The following is a 27,352-nucleotide window of genomic DNA, read 5'->3' on the forward strand; positions in this document are numbered from 1 at the left end:
GTTAGCGAGAGTCAACTGTACAGAGGCTGACATAATATGTGTTAACATGGTGCAATCTCCATGTTCACATTGGTCCCACCACCCATGCTTCAGTTCGTTCTCGTCTCTTGAGGAATGTACATTACGTGTTTTTAATTTACGCGTTTTTGTTAATACGCGACCAAAAAAATATCATAATTAATTAAATTTGCATGATCGGTTTGCTTATACACGATTTGGCCCAACCACATTTTCAAACTGAGTATCAGACGCAATTTGAAACTGTGCGCCAGAGAGTTCCGCAGCTGGCCGATAGGTGGAAGATCCACTGCCATGGATGCACTCTTCTGCTACAAAGTGATGCAAAAAGAATTTTCCAAGAGAAAGTGCCAGACCACCATGCTGCAGTTTTCAAGAAAACACCAGTAGAAGATGTAGTAACAGAAGAGGATGTGGATGATCCCGCAGAAGCGGTGGAAGCAGAGGAAGTGCAGGTGGATGATGACATCCTTGACTAGGAGGTGAACAGCAAAGGCAAGTGCTTGGTGCTTGTGATGGGTGAAGACATTGGCATCCTGCGTTTATTTCTTTACTAGTGTTTACTTTTATACTGTGGGGTTATTTTTGATAAGTGGATTTTTTATAAAGTGGAAAAGCTCAGAGGAAGACGGTGACTGACTGATGTGAGTGGTGAAGGCAGTGACTCAGTGAGTGTTGTGTTTACGCATTCTTTGTTTTGTTGTTTTCTCTTATTATTTTTTGCTTTCTCTTATTATTTCTTGCTTTTCCTTTTACTTTAAATACACTTCTAGTATTTAGAATGGTAAATAATAAAAACATGTTAATTTAGCCAAATAAATAAGAGTATTTTGTACGATTTTTTTTTTGGACCACATCCCGCATTCCCCCCTATTATATATTGTTTCTTATGAGGATTACAAGTTTGTGTTACGCGAATTTTGATATACGCAATGCCTCTTGGAATGCATCTATTGCATAAATCGAGAGTTACCTGTACATGCATACATTGTTCATTGCTGCTTTGATTCTTGTGGTTTTGTGCCAAGATACCTCATAAACAAAAAAATGTGTATGTGTGAATCTAACCATTATTTCAGTTACATAACATATATTTTATTACTGTATAGTTAAATTGCAAAAGTTTTTTTTTTTTTTTCGTATGCCAGTATTTATCGTGTGTATTTTCAAGCAGCACACTTTCTCAAGCAATGCACTACCCTTCCTTCCTTTTAATCAGCTAAACTGAGGGCCAAATGTACAATATTATTTCCATAATCTTCTATATCAGTGGTTTCGAAACTGAGGGAAATTTCCCCTTGGGGGAACTAGGGGGGAAATATTAACACTACCTACTAACTAAAAAAAATCTCAAAGTCAAATCAAAAGTCCTTTTATTTGTTACTAACCGTTCTCTATGGCTATGCTTAGTTGTTACTAACTGCTCTCTATCCACTTTACTCTGTAACTATAAGTTTATCAGTATATTTGTACATTTGAAAAATAAATTAGTAAATAGTCTCAGTGTGTTTTAACTGCTCATTCTCTCATACACATGAAATGGGAAATCTGGATGGTTGAACTGGGTGCAAGGGGATATGACAGAAAAAAGTTTGGGAACCACTGTTTTATATTATGGATGGATTCTTCATTGTTGGCCTAAGCAAAATGTTATTGAAAAACTATCCTAAACATAACCATCAGCATTTCAATGAATTTGCTATAAATAAGGAGGAAAATCAAGCACAAGAGGCCCTTACCATCAGAGAGGTTCATCCAGTGCATGGCTTGCTCATGCGGTTGCTCACTGGTTATGTAGGTGAGCGGTACATGCCACCTGTAGCCAATGGTGGTATTCAGAGGCTCATTAGGATCTGTGACATTCTCCTCACAAACCACAAAGCGTGCCTGGGTAGCCAAGATATGACCATCTTGAAGAGTGACTGAGACTAAGGGGAAACCAGCCTGCAGTGTCCAAGTGTCCATGATGCCCTGGGGAACACAGACACAAAAATTACATGAAGCCATTTGCATGCCTGACCTCTTGCTACATGGGTTACATTGTTTCCTAGTAGTCATATAAATGCTCTTCACAAATAGTTAATCAATTGGTCTCAAACTTTATCATTTGTGCAATACAAATGACAATAAACAAGTATAACAAATATATAAAAGAATTACCTCCCATAATTTCTGACATCTCTTTTGTAACTTCATTTTATTTCCAACATAGGCAAATAATTTCTAACAATGGTATCACTAAGAAACTAGAGTCTAACAATGATGTCAATAAATGCAAAAATCTTTAGAAACATAACTAATGATGCTGGAAACAGTACACAATTTCTTTTACTTCTTATTTCAATATTAGGAAGCAGTAACTCCAAACAACATACCTTTATGTCTAGTTCATTGTTGTGTTTCTTTGTAACCTTGGTCAGAGCTGCCCAGAGATCATCAGTAGCTGCATTTCCAAATTCATTCTCCCTGAGATATAGCTGCAAGCCTTCAGCAAGCATCTTGTGCCCAATAAAGGACTCCAGCATGCTGATGATGGAGGCACCCTAAAGGGTGTGAGACACTTAGCCAATAATGAAAACTCAACTACAAGCTATATGCTAAGTAAAAGTATCTCATGTACTGTTAAAAATGAAAACTCAAAAGGAATTTAAGATTTATGTGGTATCTATCTGGATACACTGGAAATTTATCTAAAACAAAATGAGAAAAAATTCCTTGTAATGGGTACAAAAAGTACAAATTTCTCTTAAGGCATAGTGGGTGATCATTTAGCTTCTACTAATAAGATGTCATGTATACATGTGAAATATTATCTGATTGATACAATACTTGGATTCTTCAGAAATCCTCTAAATAAATTCATTGCTCTTCATGAAGTTAAAAGATCATACAGGGACACCACAGATGTCTGACTTTTGCAACTGATTTTTTAAACATGGTGTTAGTAATTACTAATACCAATGTGGCTGTTTCTTGGTATGTCCTGTGTTTTAAACAATAGTGTTAGTATAACCTAACACTAAACACTAAAGGTTCCTGTAATAATTGTTGGAATCTCCCATCCTTCCCCAACAAGAAAGACCAATGTTATTCATGACTCAGATGCAATTAAAACTTATATTAAAAATTTGATATGTCAAAATGTTTCCTTGTAAATGGAAAATAGTGGCCATCATCGTAAAGAAGAGATAGTGGCATTTATAAATGAGCGCGTTCGGGCTCCCTTGCCGTGGTGAATTTTGAGTTTGTTTTGTTGACGTTTACAGAAAAGTCAGCGAAGTCTCCACTCGCTCAACACATCTATCATCTGTACAGGATTTTAACTTGGTAAGTATAACATTTAAGTGTTGTTCATGCCTTCAAGCATCAATATATACACATAAAACAGTAGCAATTGTATTATGGGGAACTGACAACGGCTCAGAGGTTGGTAGGCAACTTAACACAGTCCATATATGTGCCGGGTTAAGTTGCCCCAATCACCTGTTTACCTCGGCTCCTTTCACTCCACTTCAGTTCCTTTATGTTAGGTTATGTTATGTTAGGAATAGGAATGCAACAACTGGTAGGGGGGTGTTGGGGATTAGGGGTTAACTCACCTAACTGGTTGGCCCAACCTACTTGTGGCATGATGTTACAGCTATATAGGGTTGGGAAACAGGTGAGCCAAACAACTGCTGCCATGCCACTCCAATGAATGAATATACAGTAAATAAATATAGGTATAGAAGTAACATGGCGTAGAAGAGTAGGCTATATATTTGCAGGAAGTGTATTAATGGGAGTGTTGAACTGTGTTCTAAGTGTTTGGGATTTGTTTTTATTTGATCACATTAGAATATCTTTTTCTAATAGATTCATGAAATATAGATTACATACACCTACAGTAAATTATTGATTTTTGTACTAATTAATACATATCTTGCTTGCTTCCTTAATAAAAAATAAAAATAATAGTTAACATTAATAAATGGAAGTGAATGTTGGTAGTATTTTGTTGTTGTTGCTATTGTTGTTAATCTGTTGCATTATGAAATGTCATGAAAACTTGTGGAGCATATGTGGTGTGTTCCCAGGTACAACTGGAAATACCAGACAAATAATATTGTCTCTTCTCTCCACAGGCTGCAGTGTTCCTGGTTACCTAAAGCTTCTTGGTGGCATGCTAGGTGTCATCGGCTGTGCAGTTGGAACCTTAATTCCAATTGTTAGCCCTGTGAGAAACAATGCAGAACTGTATCACTGCAGGAAAGGCTGCCTTGCACTGAATGTGATGGCAGTTTGTGATACCAAAATGTGTTTCACAAATATCTCCAGTAGTTGGCCAGGAAGTGTCCATGATGGCTGCATTTTTTTCTTTTCTTTTTTTTTTTTTTTTTATAATTCAAGGCTTTAGCAAAAATTATAAATAAAGGGTATATACAAGGTACTTATTGGAAGTTTCAGGATACTTATCTATAACTTGAAAGTTGACACCAACACTGGATCCCCAAACTGAACAAGAAATTAGATATAGTGCATCAGATATTGGCACACTCAACTCAGGTGAGAGATGCTTAGGGGTGTGGAAATGGCAGTTTTACAGTATTGAGGCACTTACCTACAAAATAGACAAATAAGAACATAACTATTGTTACAGCAATACTGCATAATATTGCTGTGAACAGCGACCTGCCTGCTCCAGAATCTGTGCCTGTAGAAGTATAATAGTATGTTTTTTTGGAAGAAGCAACAGTAAGGGCACTGCATGGGAGGATTAAGGAGCAGTGGTTTTTTAATTGTATATATGTATTGTACTAAGGCAGGTGTTGGCAAACTACAGCCTACTAAACTAATTCATGTGGCTCAGCAAATGTTATTATATTTGAAAGAGAAAGTTAATAAACAATGGCAAATAATATTGTGACCATTTCATTTTCTTCCTGCAGGTGTGCATATGCCTGGGAGAGTGGCTTCTGCTTTAAAAGACTTTCATTTTATATTTCAAACATTAATAGTTTTGGGGTTAATATAGTAAGCAGCCCTATAGTATTGTTTTTTTTTTTTTTTTTTTTTTAATGTGGCCGTAGCACTGAAAAGTTTGGCCAGCTTTGTACTGAGGTGTGTTTGTGTTATCATTTTCAAAGTTTAGAACATATCCTTGATCTGATAAGTTAGTGCTACCCAAGTTTTTCAATCTGTGGTTTAGTGACTGAGTTACCATACTCCATTTGGCTAAATTCAATTTTTATTTGCTTAAAGTTTCTATGCAGTGTAGCTGTGCTGCATGATATCATTAGGTAATGTAAAAGAATACTGGTGTGACAGACACTTATTATCAACATTTTATTTGGGAAAATATATGTTCAATGAGTAGATCTGGCTACAACTGGCCATTGCTTTGGAAATTAATGCACCTAATCAAACCAAACTACCCTAACCTATGTTAGACATCCCCCCACAACCAAATAATCCTGGATTCACCCGTTACTATGTGTAAACAGGTATTTTCTAGATACATTTGACAAACAAAGGTTATTTCTGTGCTTGTTCCTCTTTTATTAAAAGAAAAAAGAAAAAGAAGATAAAAAAAATAGTCTATTACATCCTTCCCATCATCTTGCACAGAGTCCAATTTGGTACTCATTTATATCCTTGTAAAGAGACAACAACTTTTCAAGGAGTGTGCTACATCCTCGATGGCATCTGCAGCTTCTTTGATGCTTTGGGTTGCAGCAGACAACCCACTCCTGCACCAGTTTCAAGGCATGCCTTCTTGCCATCTCTATCACCGTGATCGCCATACTGCCATATCTCACTGCACTGGCTTTTCTGACACCAGCTCAAGCAGGAAAATCTTTTGAGACAGCTAGTGGAGCTCCTTTCATAATTGCCATAATGATGCTTAATTAGTGAGCACTGGCGAGACAAACAAATGTATTTACACAGTCAGAAATTATGTTTACACTCATCATCTGATCAGCTTGGAGCGGAAAGTGCATCTCCAGAGCTGCCAACATGTGCAGAGAGCGACGATGGTGTTAGGTTTTACCAACACTACATCGTGTCTCCTTACCTAAGTTTAAAAATCTCATTCACAAAGTTAGTAAGAGGAAGCACGACGTGGGGCTTGCTGTTGGTACTTACTCTTACTAACACCAATGTTTAAAAAATTGGCTGTTGATCTCTCTCTCTGAGGCAGAGAAAACTTAGTAGTGTTCAATGCCTCAAAAACTTAATTCCTCCATCTATCAACTCAACACAACCTTCCATATCAGACAACTATCCCCTCTTCAATGACACTCAACAGATCCCCTCTTCTACACTGTATCCTCTGTCTGTCCTTTACTTATATTCTAAACTGAAAACTTTACATCACATCTGCTAAAACCACCTCTATGAAGTTAGACATTCTGAGGCATCTCTGCCAGTTCTTCTCACCTTCTCAGGTGCTAACTCTGTACAAGGGCCTTACCCACCTATATATGGTGTACTCTTCGTATGTATGGGGGGAGGATTCCGCTTACACAGTTTTATTAGATAGGATGGAATCAAAAGCTTTCTGTCTTATCAATTCCTCTCCTGTAACTATTTGTGTTCAGCCCTTTTCTCACCATCACAATGTTGCATCTCCTGGTTCTTTTGAAATAACTCCTTTAAAATAATATCTCTACCTTTTTGTAGGAGATTGTATCAAAGATGGACTCAATCTGTGCAGGATCCTTGACAGGAGTGGAGATGGGATGAGAGGCTAGCAAGGCATCCAGGGCCAAGGCAGGCTGCATCTTATCAACCAGAAACTGCTCCTCCATGGCCCAACCAGGTTGAGCTGCCTTGGTGCCAATGTTCTCCATGAAACTTGCAAAACCTTCATTCAGCCACAAATCACTCCACCTGTAATGGAAAAAATAAATAATATGTATAAAATCTATTTCTGACTAAATAGATTGAGAAACAATGCAAAGTATTTCAACCAAACTCATTTAAGAGCAGTTCATTGGTAGTATAAGAAAAGTATAGGACATTAAGGAAAAATTAAAAAAACTGATCAATAAATATCACAAATCTTACACAAGAATCCAACATCTCCATCAACTATCTTTTGTCATATACTTATCACTCAAAAATAATCTATTAGCACTCTTTATTTAGCATCAACACTTATTATATATATATATATATATATATATATATATATATATATATATATATATATATATATATATATATATATATATATATATATATATACCTTTTAATTTTTGTTTCACACCCATCAAATATGTACTTTCACTTTCATTAACTTACAACAGTAAATATATTCCGTCCCTTCCATCCCTTGATGCATCTATCTCTACATTCAAATCTCATCAAATTTCTCACCCACTCACCTAACATTCCCTTAACACTACAAAAAACAATTATCCCTTTATCTCTCTTTTCCACTTCCCTCATTAGTCCCAGTTCCTTTAGTCCTAAAAATACAGTAACTAATAATGAATAATTGGTTGTTAACACACACACAAAAAAAAAACTAATTACATCCCTTACATTCATCCTACAGACCCTACCAGGACATGGTGACTAGGTTGCCGAACCACTGATGAGCCAGTTCATGGGCAATGACCACTGCCACTCCCTGCTGTGCCCAAGAGGATGTGTGGTTGGCATCAAACATAAGTGCTGTCTCCCGATAAGTGATGAGACCCCAATTCTCCATGGCTCCTGCCCCAAAATCTGGGATGGCTATCAGATCTGGGGAAAGTAATACTCTTCTTATATGTGGATTGATAGATGAAGGGTAGAAGCAAGACAAATAAATAATAATGTTTTCAAGCTATACAGGCTACTTCTACTTTGCATTTGCCAGCATATCATTTAATGTACTCTTTTTATATGACATTCCTTGGACTTACAAGTAAGTTGCTTATATACAATTAACCCCTTCAATACCGTGACGCATATCTAGGCGTCATGAAGCCCCAGTAGCAAATACGGTGACGCCTACGTAGGCGTCATATTTCTTTTCTGAGCTTTCTTCAGTTCAGTTGTCCCGTATAGTGTGTTGGATACCAACTACACACGCCGTATGCTGTCTTTGAAATCCTAGTGCTCCTCCCACCATCCTTGTCTCCACCAATCACTAAAGATAAGCTACATGCGGGGTCCCGCCTTGTGTCTAAAATTACCCAATGGCATAGACTGTTCCCATCTCTCTCTCTCTCTCTCTCTCTCTCTCTCTCTCTCTCTCTCTCTCTCTCTCTCTCTCCATTCCTTCCCTCCCCATCTCCCTTTCCTCCCTCCCCATCTCCATCTCCCTTCCCTCCATCCCCCTCTCCCTCTCGAAAGATAAGTTAAATGCGTCCCACCTTGTAACATTCATGAAAACACACACACACAGAAGTGAGAAAAGCTGTGGGACCTGATGGGGTATCAGGATGGATTTTAAGAGAATGCAGGGAGCAACTGGCAGAAAAAGTTTGTGAAGTAATTGATGCCTCATTAAGGAAAGGTGTAGTGCCCCAAGACTGGAAAAGAGCTAACATTGTCCCAATCTATAAATCAGGTAACAAGAGAGACCCATTGAACTATAGACCAGTGTCACTTACAAGTGTGGTAGCTAAGATGTGTGAGAGGGTGGTGAAGAATAGATGGACAGACTTCTTGGAGAAAAATGACATACTTTGTGAGTGTCAATTTGGTTTTAGAAAAGGGCGTTCATGCGACAAACCTGATATGTTACTATTCGAGGGTGATAGATGTAATACAGGAAAGAGATGGTTGGGCTGATGGAATATATCTGGATTTAAAAAAGGCCTTTGATAAGGTACCACACCGGAGACTGATCTGGAAACTTGAAATGGTAGGAGGAGTGCATGGCAGTTTACTAAAATGGATGGAAGACTTTTTGGTAGGAAGAGAAATGAGAACAATAATTAAGGACAGACCATCAGAATGGGGCTTGGTGGAGAGTGGAGTTCCACAGGGATCAGTGTTGGCACCAGTAATGTTCGCGGTCTACATAAATGACATGGTGGATGGGGTGTCCAGTTATGTGAGCCTATTTGCAGGCGATGCAAAATTGTTAAGAAAAGTGAGATGTGACAAAGATTGCGAACTACTCCAGGAAGACTTGGACAGAATATGGAAATGGAGCTGTACATGGCAAATGGAGTTCAACACGACAAAATGCAAGAAAATAGAGTTTGGCAAGAGTGAAAGAAGAATCAGGAGTATGTACAAGATAGGAAATGAAGACATAAAACCAGTCATGAAGAAAAAGACCTTGGGGTGACAATTACCAATGACCTATCGCCAGAGAGACATATAAACAAAATAATTGGAGAAGTATTGAACTTATTGAGGAACATAAGAGTGGCGTTCGTATATTTAGATGAAGAAATGATGAAGAAAATAATTACTGCAATGATAAGACCGAGGCTTGAATATGCAACAATACAGTGGGCTCGAACTTAAAGAAACACATAAGGAAACTAGAGAAAGTACAGAGGGCTGCAACAAAAATGGTGCCTGACTTAAGAGATTTGACTTATGAAGACAGACTGAAAAGAATGCAACTTCCGACCCTGGAAAACAGAAGAGAAGGGAGACCTGATAGCAATATACAGAGTGATGATTGGCATGGAAAAAATGGATAGGGAAGATCTGTGTATGTGGAATGAAAGAATGTCGAGAGGGCATGGGAAAAAACTAAAATGGCCACTTATAGGAGAGATGTGAAAAATATAGCTTCCCTCATAGAAGGGTGGAAGCATGGAATAGTTTAGACGTGGAAGTGGTCAGCGCAAGGAATATTCATGATTTTAAGAAAAAGCTGGACATTAATAGATATGGAGACGGGACAACACGAGCATAGCTCTTTTCCGTATGTTACAATTAGGTAAATACAATTAGGTAAATACACACACACACACACACACACACACACACACACACACACACACACACACACACACACACACACAAAATTTTGACAAGGTACCACACGGAGACTGATCTGGAAACTTGAAATGGTAGGAGGAGTGCATGGCAGTTTACTAAAATGGATGGAAGACTTTTGGTAGGAAGAGAAATGAGAACAATAATTAAGGACAGACCATCAGAATGGGGCTTGGTGGAGAGTGGAGTTCCACAGGGATCAGTGTTGGCACCAGTAATGTTCGCGGTCTACATAAATGACATGGTGGATGGGGTGTCCAGTTATGTGAGCCTATTTGCAGGCGATGCAAAATTGTTAAGAAAAGTGAGATGTGACAAAGATTGCGAACTACTCCAGGAAGACTTGGACAGAATATGGAAATGGAGCTGTACATGGCAAATGGAGTTCAACACGACAAAATGCAAGAAATTAGAGTTTGGCAAGAGTGAAAGAAGAATCAGGAGTATGTACAAGATAGGAAATGAAGACATAAAACCAGTCATGAAGAAAAAGACCTTGGGGTGACAATTACCAATGACCTATCGCCAGAGAGACATATAAACAAAATAATTGGAGAAGTATTGAACTTATTGAGGAACATAAGAGTGGCGTTCGTATATTTAGATGAAGAAATGATGAAGAAAATAATTACTGCAATGATAAGACCAAGGCTTGAATATGCAACAATACAGTGGGCTCGAACTTAAAGAAACACATAAGGAAACTAGAGAAAGTACAGAGGGCTGCAACAAAATGGTGCCTGACTTAAGAGATTTGACTTATGAAGACAGACTGAACAGAATGCAACTTCCGACCCTGGAAAACAGAAGAAAGGGAGACCTGATAGCAATATACAGAGTGATGATTGGCATGGAAAAATGGATAGGGAAGATCTGTGTATGTGGAATGAAAGAATGTCGAGAGGGCATGGGAAAAAACTAAAATGGCCACTTATAGGAGAGATGTGAAAAATATAGCTTCCCTCATAGAAGGGTGGAAGCATGGAATAGTTTAGACGTGGAAGTGGTCAACGCAAGGAATATTCATGATTTTAAGAAAAAGCTGGACATTAGTAGATATGGAGACGGGACAGTACGAGCATAGCTCCTTTCCCGTATGTTACAATTAGGTAAATACAATTAGGTAAATACACACACACACTCATATACACACACACACACACACACACACACACACACACACACACAAATAGAAAAACAGAAAATTTTCTAATCTCTCTCTCTCTCTCTCTCTCTCTCTCTCTCTCTCTCTCTCTCTCTCTCTCTTCTCTCTCCCTTCCTCCCCTTCCTCCCTCCCCTCTTCCTCTCAAAAGATAAGCTACATGCATCCCGCTTGTGTCTAAAATATTAGCAAATGTCACACTCTCTCTCTCTCTCTCTCTCTCTCTCTCTCTCTCTCTTTTCTCCGAGAGAAGCGTCCACTTTCCTCTTCGAAGGCGATATAGTGACTAAAAAATAGCTGCATAATACACAAAGACGACAAGTATGACAAGCTTGCAAGAGTTTCCAGCTCGGCGGCACTACCACCCGTATATCATACAGGCGGGCTTTTTTAACATCCGGCGCGAAGGGTTAACTGGTATTTGTGGTAAGTATGTAATTCATATCTAAAGAACTCAGCATATATATAGGCAGAAGACACCTGTAGCACAACTTTGATCTGTGAATGCTGTTCGTATCAAACCATAAAAGAAATTGGCCATGATCTCTAGTTGATAACATACAGTCAAGGGCAGGAGCCAAGCCATAACAAGAAAAATGACATTGCTATACCTTGCTTAGGGAGTGGGTACTTGATGCCAAAGAAGTCCTGGTAGAAATCAAAGATGTGGGAGGCCACTTGTAGGGCATAGCCTGCCTGATCTATCATGGTAGGAGGTGCATAGACTGATAAGGAGATGTTGTGGCGTGTCATGTTGCTCACCGACTTGTAGTCACACACCACAAAGGCCACTAGGTAGGTACTCATAATCTTGCTCTCCTCAAAACTGTCCATCACCTGAGAATAAGGGAAGCTGCAAGAGCCCATCACACCAAAATATAGCAGTCCTTACATGAAACATCTACCTACTTCTATTTATCATTTTCATCCAGAAATTGACCTGATCTCCCTAATGATTCAATGCAACCAGTCTGATTATTGAGTCTATTCCACTCATTTATTTACAATGGAAAGAAAAGCAATATATACATAAATGAACCTTGTTACTTTAGTATATCAACTAGACAGATGCCTTTATCCTTTATATATATTCCTACCCTCCTAACATGAAAGGACTATAATGTTAAGAGCTTGTTCCAGAACAGACACAGTATCCAGTCACTCTGCATTACATGGAAAGACACCTTTGCATAACCACATTAATTCAAGACATACCAGGCCTGTGTCCTGTAAAGGCACAGAATCCTGCAGAGGCATATTAAAGAGGGCAATGTGCTGTGGTTCCCTGACCAGGCTCAGGAAGAACTGTGCCTTCATGTGAGGCTCATCAAAACAAGGGAAGGCTGCTCGTGCTGATGTTGGTTCAAAGTGGGTTGTTGCAAGGTACCTTAAAAGCATTCATTTCATTGTTAGGTTCATACAATACAGATGTGAGATATGACGATGTAAGCATGTGGGCAATTTTGAAATTCTCTCTCACTCTCTCTCTCTCTCTCTCTCTCTCTCTCTCTCTCTCTCTCTCTCTCTCTCTCTCTCTCTCTCTCTCTCATACAATAACTTGGTAAGTGTACACACAAACATGCTACCCAAAATTAACAACTAAGAAGGTCCACCTTCTTTCTCCATCAGCATTAATGTATGAGGAGAGGTAGAAACCCTCCAGTCCTTCCTTCAAGGTAGTCTTGTATTTCAGTCTCAGAGTGTAGTTACTCCCTCGCCTCAGGATCTCGTTGAGACCCAAGTACAACTGCAAAGACAAGAAATACCCAACACTACTCATCACAGAGCAAAGTAAATCAAAACTGTACTGAAGTTAGCAATGTTTGTTTTAACTCAGTCTAATTTCAGTGGAGTGGCAGGGAATTTCACTCTCCATCTACATTTCCAAGACTTATAAGTGAGTATGCATTCAACATAACACCTATAAGAAGTCAATGACAGCACAATAATTCAGGAGCTTTCATTCCCAGGATGGCTGGTAAATAAACAAGCAAAACTTAAGGTAAGAACATGAAGTGACACAACACAAAAATCAATAAAGTGTCTCCCTAACCCTAAGTTTACTAATCAAAATCAGAATGGAAAGATTAATAAATATGCTTACATATGGTTACAATAAACAATATACACTAAATCCTCAATATAACAGACGATATGGAGACAGGGGTCTGTCATTATATCCGAAGATCTGTTATAACTGAGGATCTCTTATATCCGATGGAAATACCGGACAGATCCGTTATATCCCAAAGTTTATCCAATATTTATACTTGCTGCCACCCCACACCAATGGCATGTCACATGGAGTTCCTGTGACAACATGTTATGGGACGCTCACTATAACAGATGTTCATCCACTATAGCAAAGGTTTGTATAGTCAGAATTTTTTGTCCGTTATGTCCGATATCCAGTATAGCAAGATCCGTTATATCGAGGGTTCACTGTATAGAACAGAAAATTAATCAAAGTACTTACACAGGCTTACAGTTATCAATATTAGTCATAATATAACATGTGCAACAATTCATAAAGCCTAAAGTTTTTTTCTTTAAATGCAAGATATATGGCAGACCAACAACCAACCTGCTGGTGAGGTGGATACACGAGAAATTTGAGGATTTCTATTGGCTTCCCATACTTTTTGTTAAGGGAGTAGTCAGTGATATTGAGGTCATGGCCATGGATGATGATGGCAGTTGTCTCCTCAATAGCTGTGAGCTTAATTGTCACATGTCCTGGAGAGAGAGAGAGAGAGAGAGAGAGAGAGAGAGAGAGAGAGAGAGAGAGAGAGAGAGAGAGAGAGAGAGAGAGAGAGAGAGAGAGAGAGAGAGAGAGAGAGAGAGAGAGAGAGAGAGAGAGAGAGAGAGAGAGAGAGAAATTACTATGGAAAGCTTGGTTTGCATGAAATCAGCAAGTAATATTTAAGCCTTTAAATAATAACACTCAAAATGATTTACAACAGGAAGAGCTACAAGACAGTATAGGCTCTCACTCACCTTCCACATGCCTGGTGGTCAGGTTGGGGTGCAAGGAGATGTTGTAGTACAATGGCCGCACATGGAATGGGAGTCGCACATCAGTCCAGGGGAACTCCTCTCCATTGGTAGCTGTTGGAGGTGTGGTAGGTGGGGAGTGGGTGGGACGGCTGCTGAAGCCGGGGACTGGCTCCCCTATGTAGGTGGCCTCAGGGCAACCTGCCACCACATACACATGTCATATCAAAAGTGGATCACAAGAATTATGAGTCCATTTATTTTTTTTCTTACCATCATCATCATCATCTTTGGTGCCTGACTGTCTGACTGCAATATTAATGACAGGATTTGCTTTTACATTCAATTTTCAGTGTTTTCAAAGCACTCTCAACATAATGTCCCTTCAAATACCACCATTAGCATGCAACATTCCATTCAGGACCCTAAGCAAGCATATATTTTCTCACAAACAACAGCAGAGGCATTTTATACAAAACTCTAAGATGAAAGCATATCTTGAGCTTATAAACACTTTATCTAATAATCTTTTGAATGTTGTGTCCTCAAGTGGATTGGTACAACAAAACTTTCTTATATTCTCACCATATTCTGTAAGGAACCTTCCTCCACCAACTACAGGACTGATTTCACCTCTATATATCATCTTCTTTTCAATTTCTTGTTACTCCAATGAAACCATCAATTGAACAATAAAAGCATCTGAGGATGCTATCAATACCACAGTTGGCCATAATTAGTATTTCTTACAACTGCATCAGTTATTTTATGTGCAGATTGGTATGGAAAATATTCTCTCTCTTCCTCTCTCATATATATATATATATATATATATATATATATATATATATATATATATATATATATATATATACAGTAATACTTCGCTAACAAACGTTCGTTTAACGAATTTCCGGTTTAATGTACTACATAAAGTTAGACCAAAAATCCGCATAACGTACAACCACATCCGTTTTAGCGAATTTTCTGGGTTTGAATTTGCCGGGTGAGGGATCGAACTGTAATTGGCTGGCTCCCCGCCTCTGTCTCTCTCTAGCGCTCCTGGAGCTGGATCCAAGATTCTCTAACAACGTCAGAGCAACCTCTTGCAGCGAAATGGCATCCATGAACACTTGGAGGGATGGTGACAAGGTTGATTTCAGGTTGCTCTGAGGTTGCTGGGAACACCACCTCTAGAGGTGGTGTTACTGTCTTATATATGCATTTATGTTCACAAAACAACATTTCTATTAGCTTTTTACAAACCTTGCCCCAAGAAAAGATTGTTTTGTAATGCATAAAGTGAAATCTTACATGGAATACCAAACAATAAAGCAGAGATGAGATCAGCCACAGACGAAGCGGGAGACTTGCAGCGACTCGGCCACTTCTTCTTCTTCTTCTTGTGACCTTTTTAGCCTGCGTGTTGTCTTTCCCATGATATTTCTTTCCACTCCTCTATTGCCTGCTATAATAGATAATAGACATCATATCTTGGTATTCATATATGCTCATGCCACGAGGATAACCTGGAATTCGTGGCACTGCATGATAGTGAATTACTAATGAAATACCGCGGTATTTCATTAATAATTCACTATCACTCAGTGCCACGGAGTCCAGGTTATCCTCATGGCATGAGCGTATGTGAATACCAAGATATGATATCCATTATAGCAGGCAATAAGAGGAGTGGAAAGAAATATCATGGGGAAAGACAACACAACACGCAGGCTAAAAGGGTCACAAGAAGAAGAAGAAGCGGCCAAGTCGCCGTGGTACAGTGGAACCATGCGTGCTTTGGGGTCCGAGGGGTCTCCAAGCACACGGGTTCGAATCCTGTCCACAGTCCGAGTATAGGTTGGGCTTCCTCACTCGGGGCAATGGTTTCCTAGCGGGTGGGGTTTCAGATAGGAGGTACCTCATAAAGTATTCTCTTTAGCCCATAAATTCCCATGAAAAGCCCACATGGTATAAATAAAAAAAATAAAAAGTCTCCTGCTTCGTCTTTGGCTCATCTCATCTCTGCTTTATTTTTTGGTACTCCATGTAAAATTTAACTTTATGCATTACAAAACAATCCTTTCTTGGGGGCAAGGTTTGTAAAAAAGCTAATAGAAATGTTGTTTTGTGAACATAAATGCGAGAATGAGAGAATTTGTACGTAGCTCCTCTAACTTCCAATGACTCATATGACATCATAAAAGTAGTGGTAAACCGGTTGCCCAATATGCTGCCAAATGTATATATATTTTTTTTCGTTTAACCCATGTGGTATGTTGGGGACCAGCCCAGAACACATCCCCCCCTATTTCCATTACTTCCTATGGGAAAATTACGTCTGCTTAACAAATTTTCGCTCTACGAACAGCTTTGACACCTCCTATCCTGTTCGTTAAGCGGAGTATTATATATATATATATATATATATATATATATATATATATATATATATATATATATATATATATATATATATATATATTTTTTTTTTTTATATTATTATTTTCTTTTTTTTTTTATTCACAGTGAAGACTCAATACTTGAACATCTTTTAAGTAAAATTTTTCGATACTCGAATGTAAAAGTTCGACTTTTTTACTAAAAAAAAATATTTGGTATTCAAACATCCGCACACATGGTTCTAAACAAACCTCTGGCCTCTCCCTCCCCGACACCGCCAGTTTACTCATTCTGATACCGGTAATACCAGTAATATCAAAGTGAAAATACCAGTATTCCAGTATACTGGATACCAGTGCACATCCCCACTCGCCACACGGTCATGAGAACAACTTTCTCCTGCATGCTGTCTGTAGATTTTCATTTAGAAACTCACATTGGCAACAAAGAGGCTTATTAATGGTGAAAATAAGGAATCTAGTGAGAATGCAAGTACTAGTAAGCCATAGCTCTCCACTAGTGGGCTCACACGAATCACATCAAAAGACAAGTTACAAGACATTTTCATGGATGTTGACTTGTCCTCTGACGAATAATCACCCTCCACCTGCCCACCTTTCTCCCCTCCTTCTCTACATTATCCATCACCACCCTTCACTTACGTTAAGTTCAAATCAAAATCATGAAAAAAATTTACATTGAATTTTTGGTAAACTTAAGGTTTTCCTGAGGTTAGAACAAATTACCTGATTTATAGGTAGTGGTAGTCAAACATTTGATACTTCAACAGACATTTGGGATGAATTAAGTTGGAGTATTGAGTCTCCACTGTATGTATATGTATGCATGTGTATGTATGTATGTATGTCTGTGTGTATACACGTAACTCAATTTATGCGATAGATGTGTTCTAAGAGGCATCATGTATGCATATCAAAATTTGCATAAAACAAACAAGTAATTCTCATAAGAAACAATAGATAATAGGGGGGATACGGGATGTGGTCAAAAAAATTTGTACAAAATACTCTATTTATTTGGCTAAATTAACATGTTTTTATCTTTTACCATTCTAAATACTAGAAGTGTATTTAAAGTAAAGAGAAAAGCAACAAATAATAAGAGAAAGCAAAAAATAATAAGACAAAACAACAAAACAAAGAATATATAAACACAACACTAACTGCGTCACTGCCTTCACCACTCACACCACAGTCACTCACCATCTTCCTCTGAGCTTTTCCACTTTATCAAAAATCCACTTATCAAAAATAACCCCACATGCAAAAGAAGATGAAGGACATTTTGCGGCCATCTTGGTGAATTACAGGTAGATTGAAGAGATTCCGTCTGTACTCAGTGCTGGCAGACTGCAAATGAGGCATGAGAAGAGCGGAGCTCCCACCTATCGGCCAGCTGCGGAACTCTCTGGAGCGCAGTTTGAAATTGCGTCTGGTGCTCAGTTTCAAAATGCGGTTGGGCCAAATTGCATATAAGCAAACCAATCGCGCAAATTAAATCAATTATAATATTTTTTTGGTCGCGTTATAACAAAAACACGTAAATCAAACACACGTATATTGAAAGTTCCCTGTGTATATATATATACAGTAAAGTCTCGGGTTACATCGGTCTTGAGTTATGTCAAACTCGTAGTTACGTCAGTCCACTATAAGGCAATTTAAGATTAAAAAAATTGAAAATTTATAAATCGTAAAGCGCGGGATTTATTGTTATTGTTGGTGGTTACCCACCACACCGCCCGCCTCACGCTTGAATACAATAACACCCTGCCTCAGTTCCACCACACCGTTGCCCCTGGCAAGAGTGTTATCCTACTTCTGCGTTTACCGACTCAAGTCCTTAGTATCTTGCTCAATGGCACCAAAGAGAAAACTCCTTAGTGACAGCAGTGATGCTAAGAAAAGGAAAACCATTACGCTACAAGAAAAAGAGGACATAATTAAAGATATGAGAAGGGAGGCAGCAGCTGTGTGTGAGGGAGTGAAGAAGAAAATGGGAAGCCCGTTACCATGACAACGGGGAGGTTGACGACCTTGAGGGTTCACGCACCCATCACAACAATAACAACTCAGGAGCCTCGCTGGGCCACACGACACTCACAGCTGACTTGCACTGTCTGTGCCTGTCTGCTGATCCCTATTGCCCTTTCCTATTGCATTTCCTGCCCCGCTGCCCACACTTCTACTCCCACCGCACTGCAATATGCTCCCAGCTGTCTGCCCTGGGCGTCACAACATTCGACCTGCCCACCCTCCTGGCGGCCTCAGGGCCATCCCTCTCGGCAACCTGCAATCCTTCGCGTTCACAGCCCTAATCAACAACAAAAACAAACTTGTGTTTCATAAACTTTCCTCTCCGTTGGGCTCCTCCGACCACAATCTAATTTCCGTTACCAGTTCTATCACTCCAGTGCAGCCTCAGGACCCGCCTAAGCGGAGGTGCTTCTGGCATTTTAACTCTGCTAAGTGGGAGGAACTAAGGCAGTACTATTCTGATTTCCCTTGGGATGATTATTGTTTTCATGTCAGAGATCCTTCTCTTTGTGCCGAGCGCATAACAGAGGTGATTATCTCTGGCATGGAGCTATACATTCCTCATACTTTCTCTAACCCTAAAGCTAAAAAGCCTTGGTTTAACTCTGCTTGTTCTCGTGCTGTCAATGATAGAGAGGCGGCTCACAAACGGTTCCGTAGCCATCCAACTGCTGAAACTCATGCCCTATATATTTCTGCCCGTAATCATGCCAAATCTATTCTCCAACTTACTAAAAACTCTTTCATCAATAGAAAATGTCAAAGTCTTTCCAATTTAACTCCTCTCGAGATTTCTGGCATCTAGCCAATAATATCTCTAACAACTTTACTTCTTCGTCTTTCCTCCTTTACTTCATCCAGATGGCTCTACAGCTGTCTCTTCTTTTTCTAAAGCTGAACTCTTCGCTCAAACCTTTGCTACCAACTCAACTTTGGATGATTCTGGGCATATTCCTCCTACTCCTCCACCCTCTGACTACTTCATCCCTAAAATTAAAATTCTTTATAAAGACGTTTTCCTGGCCCTCTCTGGCCTTGATTCTCGGAAGGCTTACGGTCCGGATGGAGTCCCTCCTGTTGTTCTCAAAACTGTGCTTCCGAACTCGCTCACTGCCTGGTCAAACTCTTTCATCTGTGTCTCTACTTCTATTTATCCTTCTTGCTGGAAGTTTGCTCACATTCAACCTGTCCCTAAAAAGGTGACCACTCCAATCCTTCTAACTACCGCCCTATAGCTTTGATTTCCTGCCTTTCTAAAGCCTTTGAGTCTATCCTTAATAGGAAGATAATGAGGCATCTATCAGCTCACAACCTTCTCTCTGATTGCCAGTATGGTTTCCGTAAAGGCAGATCTACTGGTGATCTTCTTACTTTCCTAACTGAATCTTGGTCATCCTCTTTAGGGACTTCGGTGAAACCTTTGCTGTCGGCCTTGACATATCGAAAGCCTTCGATAGAGTCTGGCACAAATCTTTAATTTCTAAACTACCCTCCTACGGATTCTATCCTTCTCTGTACCTTCATCTCCAGTTTCCTTTCCGATCGTTCTATTGCTGCTGTAGTAGACGGTCACTGTTCTTCCCTAAAACTATCAACAGTGGTGTTCCACAGGGTTCTGTCCTATCACCCACTCTCTTTCTATTATTCATCAATGATCTCCTAAATCTGACTCAATGCCCTATCCACTCCTATGCTGATGATACCACCCTGCATTATTCAACAGCGTTCAACAGACGCCCAACCCAACAACAATTAAATGACTCAAGGCGAGATGCTATAGGACGCCTAACTTCTGATCTTTCACTTGTTTCTGATTGGGGCAGAGAAAACCTGGTTTTGTTCAATGCCTCAAAACTCAATTTCTACAACTATCTACTCGACATAACCTTCCAGACAACTATCCTCTCTTCTTCAATAACACTCAACTTCCCTCTCCTCTACATTAAACACACTCGGTCTATCCTTCACTAAAAATCTAAACTGGAAATTTCACATCTCTACTCTTGCTAAATCAGCTTCCAAGAAGTTAGGTGTCCTATGGCGTCTTCGTCCATTTTTCTCTCCTCCCAGCTGCTTGCTCTGTACAAGGGCCTTATCCGCCCGTGTATGGAGTATGGCTCTCATGTCTGGGGATCCACACACAGCTTTACTAAACAAGGTGGAATCTAAAGCTTTTCGTCTTATCAACTCTTCTCCTCTAACTGACTGTCTTGATTCTTTAAGTCACCGCCGCAATGTTGCATCTTTATCTGTCTTCTACCGCTGTTTTCATGCTGTCTGCTCTTCTGAACTTGCTAACTGCATGCCTTCCCCTCCTGCGGCCTCGCTGCACAAGACTCTCTACTTCTTCTCATCCCTATTCTGTCCATCTTCCTAATGCAAGAGTTAACCAGTATCTTCACTCCTTCATTCCCTACACTGGTAAACTCTGGAACTCTCTACCTGTGTCTGTATTTCCACCTGCCTATGACTTAAACTCTTTCAAAAGAGGAGTGTCAAGACACCTCTTACGTTAACTGGACCCTCCTTTTAGATTTTTTGTTTTTCTTTCTACTTTCCTCTTAACAGGGCCTGGCAACCAGCGGGATTTTTTTTCCAACACTTTGTTTGCCCTTGGCCAGTGCCCTTGTAATGTAAAAAAAAAAAAAAAAAAAAATATATATATATATAGTATATATAATATATATATAATATATATATATATATATATATGATTGGTTATATATGCTTTGAAATATAGACTCGATATATATAGGAACGTAACTATATATATATATATATATATATATATATATATATATATATATATATATATATATATATATATATATATATATATATATATATATATATATATATATATATATATATATATATATATATATATATATATATATATATATATATATATATATATATATATATATATATATATATATATATATATATATATATATATATATATATATATATATACCATGTACAACCTTAAAACACTTTGCCATTTGTCGAGTAGTTTAAAGTTACCTACATATCACCATGATACACAGGTTTTAGGTGGTTACACTCAAGATGAGCGGTGATATGGGCCCTAGTATGGGTACCACTATAAATAAAATTGCCTGCGCCAGTAATGGCCGGAAGCTGAACAGCGCTTCCCATACACTCTTCAAGTGCGCCTACAGGCGCATAGGCCTTACCGTAAAAAAAAAAAAAAAAAAAAAATACAGTAAGGTCTCGGTTTACATCAGAGGTACGTTCCTGAAACATGACGTAAGTTGATTTTGTACGTAACTCGAGTTTCCATACATTTCAAAGCATATTATCGAGTTTTCAACCAATTATTGTTTATGGTCATTCAGGTAAGTTAAAGGTTATATTGTTATATTATTTACAAATATGTAGGAATATGAAACACAAGCTTGTTTTTGTTGTTAATTAGGGCCGCGAACACGAAGGACTGCAGGTTGCCGAGAGGGGTGGACGCCTGAGGTCGCCAGGAGGGTGGGCAGGTCGAATGTTGTGATGCCCAGGGCGGACAGCTGGGAGCATAGTGCAGTGCGGTGGGAGTAGAAGCGTGGGCAGCGGAGCAGGAAATGTAATAGGAAAGGGCAATTAAGATCAGCAGACAGGCGCAGACAGTGCAAGTGAGCTGCGAGTGTCGTGTGGCCCAGGCGAAGGCTCCAGAGTTGTTAATGTTGTGATGGGTGCGCAGCCCTCAAGGTCGTCAACCTCCCCGTTGTCATGGTAACGGGTTTCCCATTTTCTTCTTCACTCCTTCACACACAGTTGCTGCCTCCCTTCTCATGTCTTTTAATTATGTCCTCTTTTTCTTGTAGCATAATGGTTTTCCTTTTCTTAGCATCACTGCTGTCACTAAGATGTTTTCTCTTTGGTGCCATTGAGCAAGATACTAAGAACTTGAGTCAGTAAACGCAGAAGTAGGATAACACTTGCCAGGGGCGACGGTGTGGTGGAACTGAGGCAGGGTGTTATTGTATTCAAGCGTGAGGCGGGCGGTGTGGCGGGTAACCACTAGTGACGCCTGGCGGCCAACAATAACAAAAAATCCTGCGCTTTACGATTTATAAATTTTCATTTTTTTAATCTTAAATTGCCTTATAGTGGACTGACGTAACTACGAGTTTGACGTAACTCGAGACCGACGTACCCAGGACTTTACTGTATATACAGGCAATATTATATATATTCACACATATAAATTTATATATATATATATTTCATTTTACTACCATCTGCTCGTTTAACGAACACCAAACTCGCTTTAACGAAGCTTTATCCAGGTAATTTTTTTCCAAGTTTGAAAGCACCACCATATCACGCAAGCCGATAGGCTTTTAAATACACCAGCGCCTCTCGTGGACAACACGCGCACCACTCACTCCCCCTGTTCAAAACAATAACAGCGTCAGCAGCAGCTCGTCTTCCCTCGCTCAACTTACCACCAAAACGCCCTGCAATGTTGCCTAGCATTGCTAAGAAGACCAGGAAGTCTCTAACTCTCCAAGTGAAGCTGGATATTATTCACTGATACGAGAGGCAAGAAAACTAATAATTAGCGTTGCTCGCCACCATCTTGACTCCATCTACTGTCTCTACTATTTTCAAGTCAGCAGACTCTATAAAGAAGACTGATGAGATTGTATCTTCCTTGCAAGCTAAAAGAACCACCAGAACTTGTGACTCTACAATGGATAAAATGGAAAGCCTTGTGGAAATGTGGTACATAAGTTTTGTATGTGATACAATGATGCGCCTTTGTTTACATTCCACAGGTTGCCAGTTAGTGTCTTTCCCATTTCACTCTCCCTCCCTTCATAAACTTTAGATCATCAACATTATAAAGTTATGTACATACATACATTAGTGTACACTATAATGACTTCAATTAAACTGCCTAAATGTTTAACTTCATAATTTTTACTTTCATTAAACCTTTCAGTGTACTATGATGCACTTTCGCTTTGTTTACTCTCAATGGAAGTTCAAGTGAGGGGTTAAACTTGTTATAATCGGAAGGTTTTTTAGGAACGTAACCCCTTTATTAAGTGGGGGTTGCCTGTACACACACACACACATATATATATATATATATATATATATATATATATATATATATATATATATATATATATATATATATACAGTAAGGTCTCAGTTTACGTCAGAGTTACGTTCCTGAAACATGACGTAAGTCGATTTTGTACGTAACTCAAGTTTCCGTACATTTCAAAGAATATTATGGAGTTTTCAACCAATCATTGTTTATGGTCATTCAGGTAAATTAAAGGTTATATTGTTATATTATTTACAAGTATGTAGGAATATGAAACACAAGCTTGTTTTTGTTGTTGATTAGGGCCACGAACGCGAAGGACTGCAGGTTGCCGAGAGGGGTGGACGCCTGAGGCCGCCAGGAGGGTGGACAGGTCGAATGTTGTGACGCCCAGGGTGGACAGCTGGGAGCGTAGTGCAGTGCGGTGGGAGTAGAAGCGTGGGCAGCGGGGCAGGAAATGCAATAGGGATCAGCAGACAGGCGCAGACGGTGCAAGTCAGCTGCGAGTGTCGTGTGGCCCAGGCGAAGGCTCCAGAGTTGTTATTGTTGTGATGGATGTGTGACCCCTCAAGGTCGTCAACCTCCCCATTGTCATGGTAACGGGTTTCCAATTTTCTTCTTCCTTCCCTCACACACAGCTGCTGCCTCCCTTCTCATGTCTTTTAATTATGTCCTCTTTTTCTTGTAGCGTAATGGTTTTCCTTTTCTTAGCATCACTGCTGTCACTAAGGAGTTTTCTCTTTGGTGCCATTGAGCAAGATACTAAGAACTTGAGTCAGTAAACGCAGAAGTAGGATAACACTCTTGCCAGGGGCGATGGTGTGGTGGAACTGAAGCACGGTGTTATTGTATTCAAGCATGAGGCAGGCGGTGTAGCAGGCAACCACCAACAATAACAATAAATCCAGCACTTTACGATTTATAAATTTTCAATTTTTTTAATCTTAAATTGCCTTATAGTGGACTGACGTAACTACGAGTTTGACGTAACTCGAGACCGACATAACCCGGGACTTTACTGTATATATATATATATATATATATATATATATATATATATATATATATATATATATATATATATATATATATATTTTCTCGGCCAAGCTGTGGCGGTGCGTGGGTCGTGCGTTACCTCGTCCTGCTACCCACCACAACAATAGCAGGTGTTTCAAACTCACCCTACCTGCTTGTAGCAAGCTTCCTCAAGAATGCAGATTATCATTCTACGCTACTCTGGCTTAAGGAGGTTCCATTGCAAGCACTACTGTAGTGGTGGATTTTGATGCTGTCCAGCAGTGATTCTCATGACCACTACTCAAGTATGGACAATGATGCTGGATTCCATGAGGTGATCAGCAAGGCGGAAAAATATATATATATATATATATATATATATATATATATATATATATATATATACAGGTATCCCTTGGTTAACGATAGGGTTACGTTTCCCAAAACAGATCGCTAACCGAAACGATCGCTAACTGAGGGATTTGAAATTATCAACTACATACATGTATTTCGCGATGCGTAAATAAACGACACTTTCTATGTTGTTAGTTGTTATTTACACCTTTAGAATTGGTAGTACTTACCTTGAGGAGTGGATGTGATATGCGTAGTGTGTTGTTTTGTGCCCCGAGGGACACAGGGCCTTGGAGGATTAAATCTCATCATGCCCACACCGACCCAAACTCGGTCAGCTGCTTCAAACCCTTCAAATTCTTGAGAGAATACGTTTTCCAGTGGGGGTGGGTCATCCAGGCTCTCCTCATCGTCACTCAAGGTTACGGTGGATGTGAAGGATAGATTGGATGTGGGTGGAGTTGTTTTGGAGGTGGATGGAGTTGTTTTGGAAGTGGGTGGAGTTTTTTTCGAGGTAGCAGGACGAACTTTGAAGTACGACGAGATGACTCCTATGGAAGTAGATGGGATTGCTTTTGAGGTGGATGGGGTAGCTTGGGAGGTGGATGGAGTTGCTTGATCGGTAGATGGGGTTGCTTGGGATGTGGATGGGGTTGCTTGGGCGGTGAGTGGTTTGAAGAAAGATGAGATGACTGTCTGTTTTGCCATCCTTTTCTTTGCCTCAAATAGTTCTTTATACACTTTCATGTCATTTTCTATAGCATTAGTCACGCCATTACTTCGGTTTGGGTTGGGGTCATTCTCCTGGAGAAGATGTATGGCCTGGTTAATATGATTAAAAATCTCCTCGAAAATCTTGACGGAGAGGGTTCTTTCAGGCTCCTTGTCCTCCTCCATTTCCTCCAAAGTATTTTGTTTCTCCAACTCCATGAGGTCGTCGTTGGAGAGAGGCTCAGAATGACTGTCCAGCAGTTCTTGTACGTCATTCTCGTCCACCTCATTGAAGCCTGCCTTATGGGAGATATGAACGATGTCTTTCCTTACTGCTGTAACATCGACAGGGACTTCCTGTTTACGTTCCACGCACTCAGGCCACAAATTACGCCAACATCCATTCATTGCCGACTTGGACACCTCCTTCCATGACTCGTCGATGTTGTCGATCCCCTTTTTAATGTTATAATCCTTCCAAAATTGTTTCATGGTCGGCTTGTCAGGGGTGTCAATGCAGGCCAACAGCTGTTTCATGGTGCGCCGCTGGTAATAGGCCTTGAAAGTAGCGATGACTCCTTGGTCCATCGGCTGGATGAGGGCAGTTGTGTTTGGGGCATAAACATGACCTCAATATTATCTGCCCAGTCATTCATGCTCTCTGGGTGGCTGGGGCGTTGTCACACAGCAAGAGAAATCTGTTAGCAATGTTGTTTTGGGCAGCATATTCTTTTAGGAATTTGGAGAGGTATCCTGTCACGTAACTTTGCATGATAACAGTCGTCATCCACCCTTTTGTTTGCCTTCCATACTACGGGCAAATATTCCTTAATATAGCCAGACAGAGCTCTTGGGTTTTGGGAATGGTAAATAAGGCATGGTTTAAGCTTAAGATCACCAGCGGCATTCCCCCCCACCAATAATGTTAACCTGTCTTTAGATGCCTTGAATCCTGGTGCCGACTTCTCCTCCTTTGCTATAAACGTTCTCGATGACATCTTCTTCCAATACAGGCCTGTCTCGTCAAAGTTTAGAACCTGCTTGGCTGAATAACCTCCTTCCTCGATGCGCTCTTTAAGCAAAGGCTTGAAGGCGTTTGCAGCGGTTGATCCGAACTCGCTGCCTCCCCACTAACCTTGAGGTTGTGTAGACTCCCACGATGTTTGAAACGTTCAAACCACCCCTTACTGGCCTTGAAGGACACTGTCTCGCCTATGTTGAATTCTGGTTTCAGGTCCTCCCACAGGCTCAGTGCCTTAGTAGTAACGAGTTGGGTAGAAAGAGGCATGCGGCGGTGTGTGTGGTCTTCAATCCATAGCCTCAGCAAACGTTCCAATTTTTCCATAATCGGTTCCCTGTTACGAGTTGTTGTGTGTTTGTGCAGGTTTGTGACTTGGTTGGCCTGCTGCTTCACTTGTACTTTTTCTGGAGAACTGTTGATACAGTTGATTGAGATAAACCAAGGGCACGAGCAATAGAGTTTACCCCTTCACCACCCTCATGACGAGTCACAATGTTCAACTTAATATCAAGGCCAATGCTCTTTCTCGATTTTTAGCCTTATCTCCCGGTGGAGAACAATCGTTGGGTCGCTTGGAAGCCATCACTAAGTTCACTTGA

The 27,352-nt window shown here is 39.8% G+C and overlaps 1 protein-coding gene across 11 annotated transcripts in view; it reads right to left on the reverse strand.

Annotated features, from left to right (window-relative positions):
* Positions 1 to 27,352, reverse strand: part of LOC123515958 (endoplasmic reticulum aminopeptidase 1-like) — a 197,643-nt gene that overhangs the window by 96,836 nt on the left and 73,455 nt on the right. For 8 of the 11 annotated variants that reach the window (XM_045274899.1, XM_045274898.1, XM_045274900.1 and 5 more), the window contains 9 exons: positions 14,117 to 14,314; positions 13,704 to 13,855; positions 12,733 to 12,866; positions 12,335 to 12,506; positions 11,731 to 11,956; positions 7,569 to 7,752; positions 6,672 to 6,891; positions 2,394 to 2,561; positions 1,758 to 1,989 (listed from right to left, as the gene is read on the reverse strand). In XM_045274899.1, the coding sequence (XP_045130834.1) occupies positions 1,758 to 1,989; positions 2,394 to 2,561; positions 6,672 to 6,891; positions 7,569 to 7,752; positions 11,731 to 11,956; positions 12,335 to 12,506; positions 12,733 to 12,866; positions 13,704 to 13,855; positions 14,117 to 14,314 (1,686 nt within the window). The remainder of the gene's footprint in view (positions 1 to 1,757; positions 1,990 to 2,393; positions 2,562 to 6,671; positions 6,892 to 7,568; positions 7,753 to 11,730; positions 11,957 to 12,334; positions 12,507 to 12,732; positions 12,867 to 13,703; positions 13,856 to 14,116; positions 14,315 to 27,352) is intronic. The other 3 variants (XM_045274902.1, XM_045274904.1, XM_045274909.1) reach the window with 1 other exon arrangement.

This window comes from Portunus trituberculatus, chromosome 40 (assembly GCF_017591435.1).
Source record: "Portunus trituberculatus isolate SZX2019 chromosome 40, ASM1759143v1, whole genome shotgun sequence".
NCBI classification, from domain to species: domain Eukaryota; kingdom Metazoa; phylum Arthropoda; class Malacostraca; order Decapoda; family Portunidae; genus Portunus; species Portunus trituberculatus.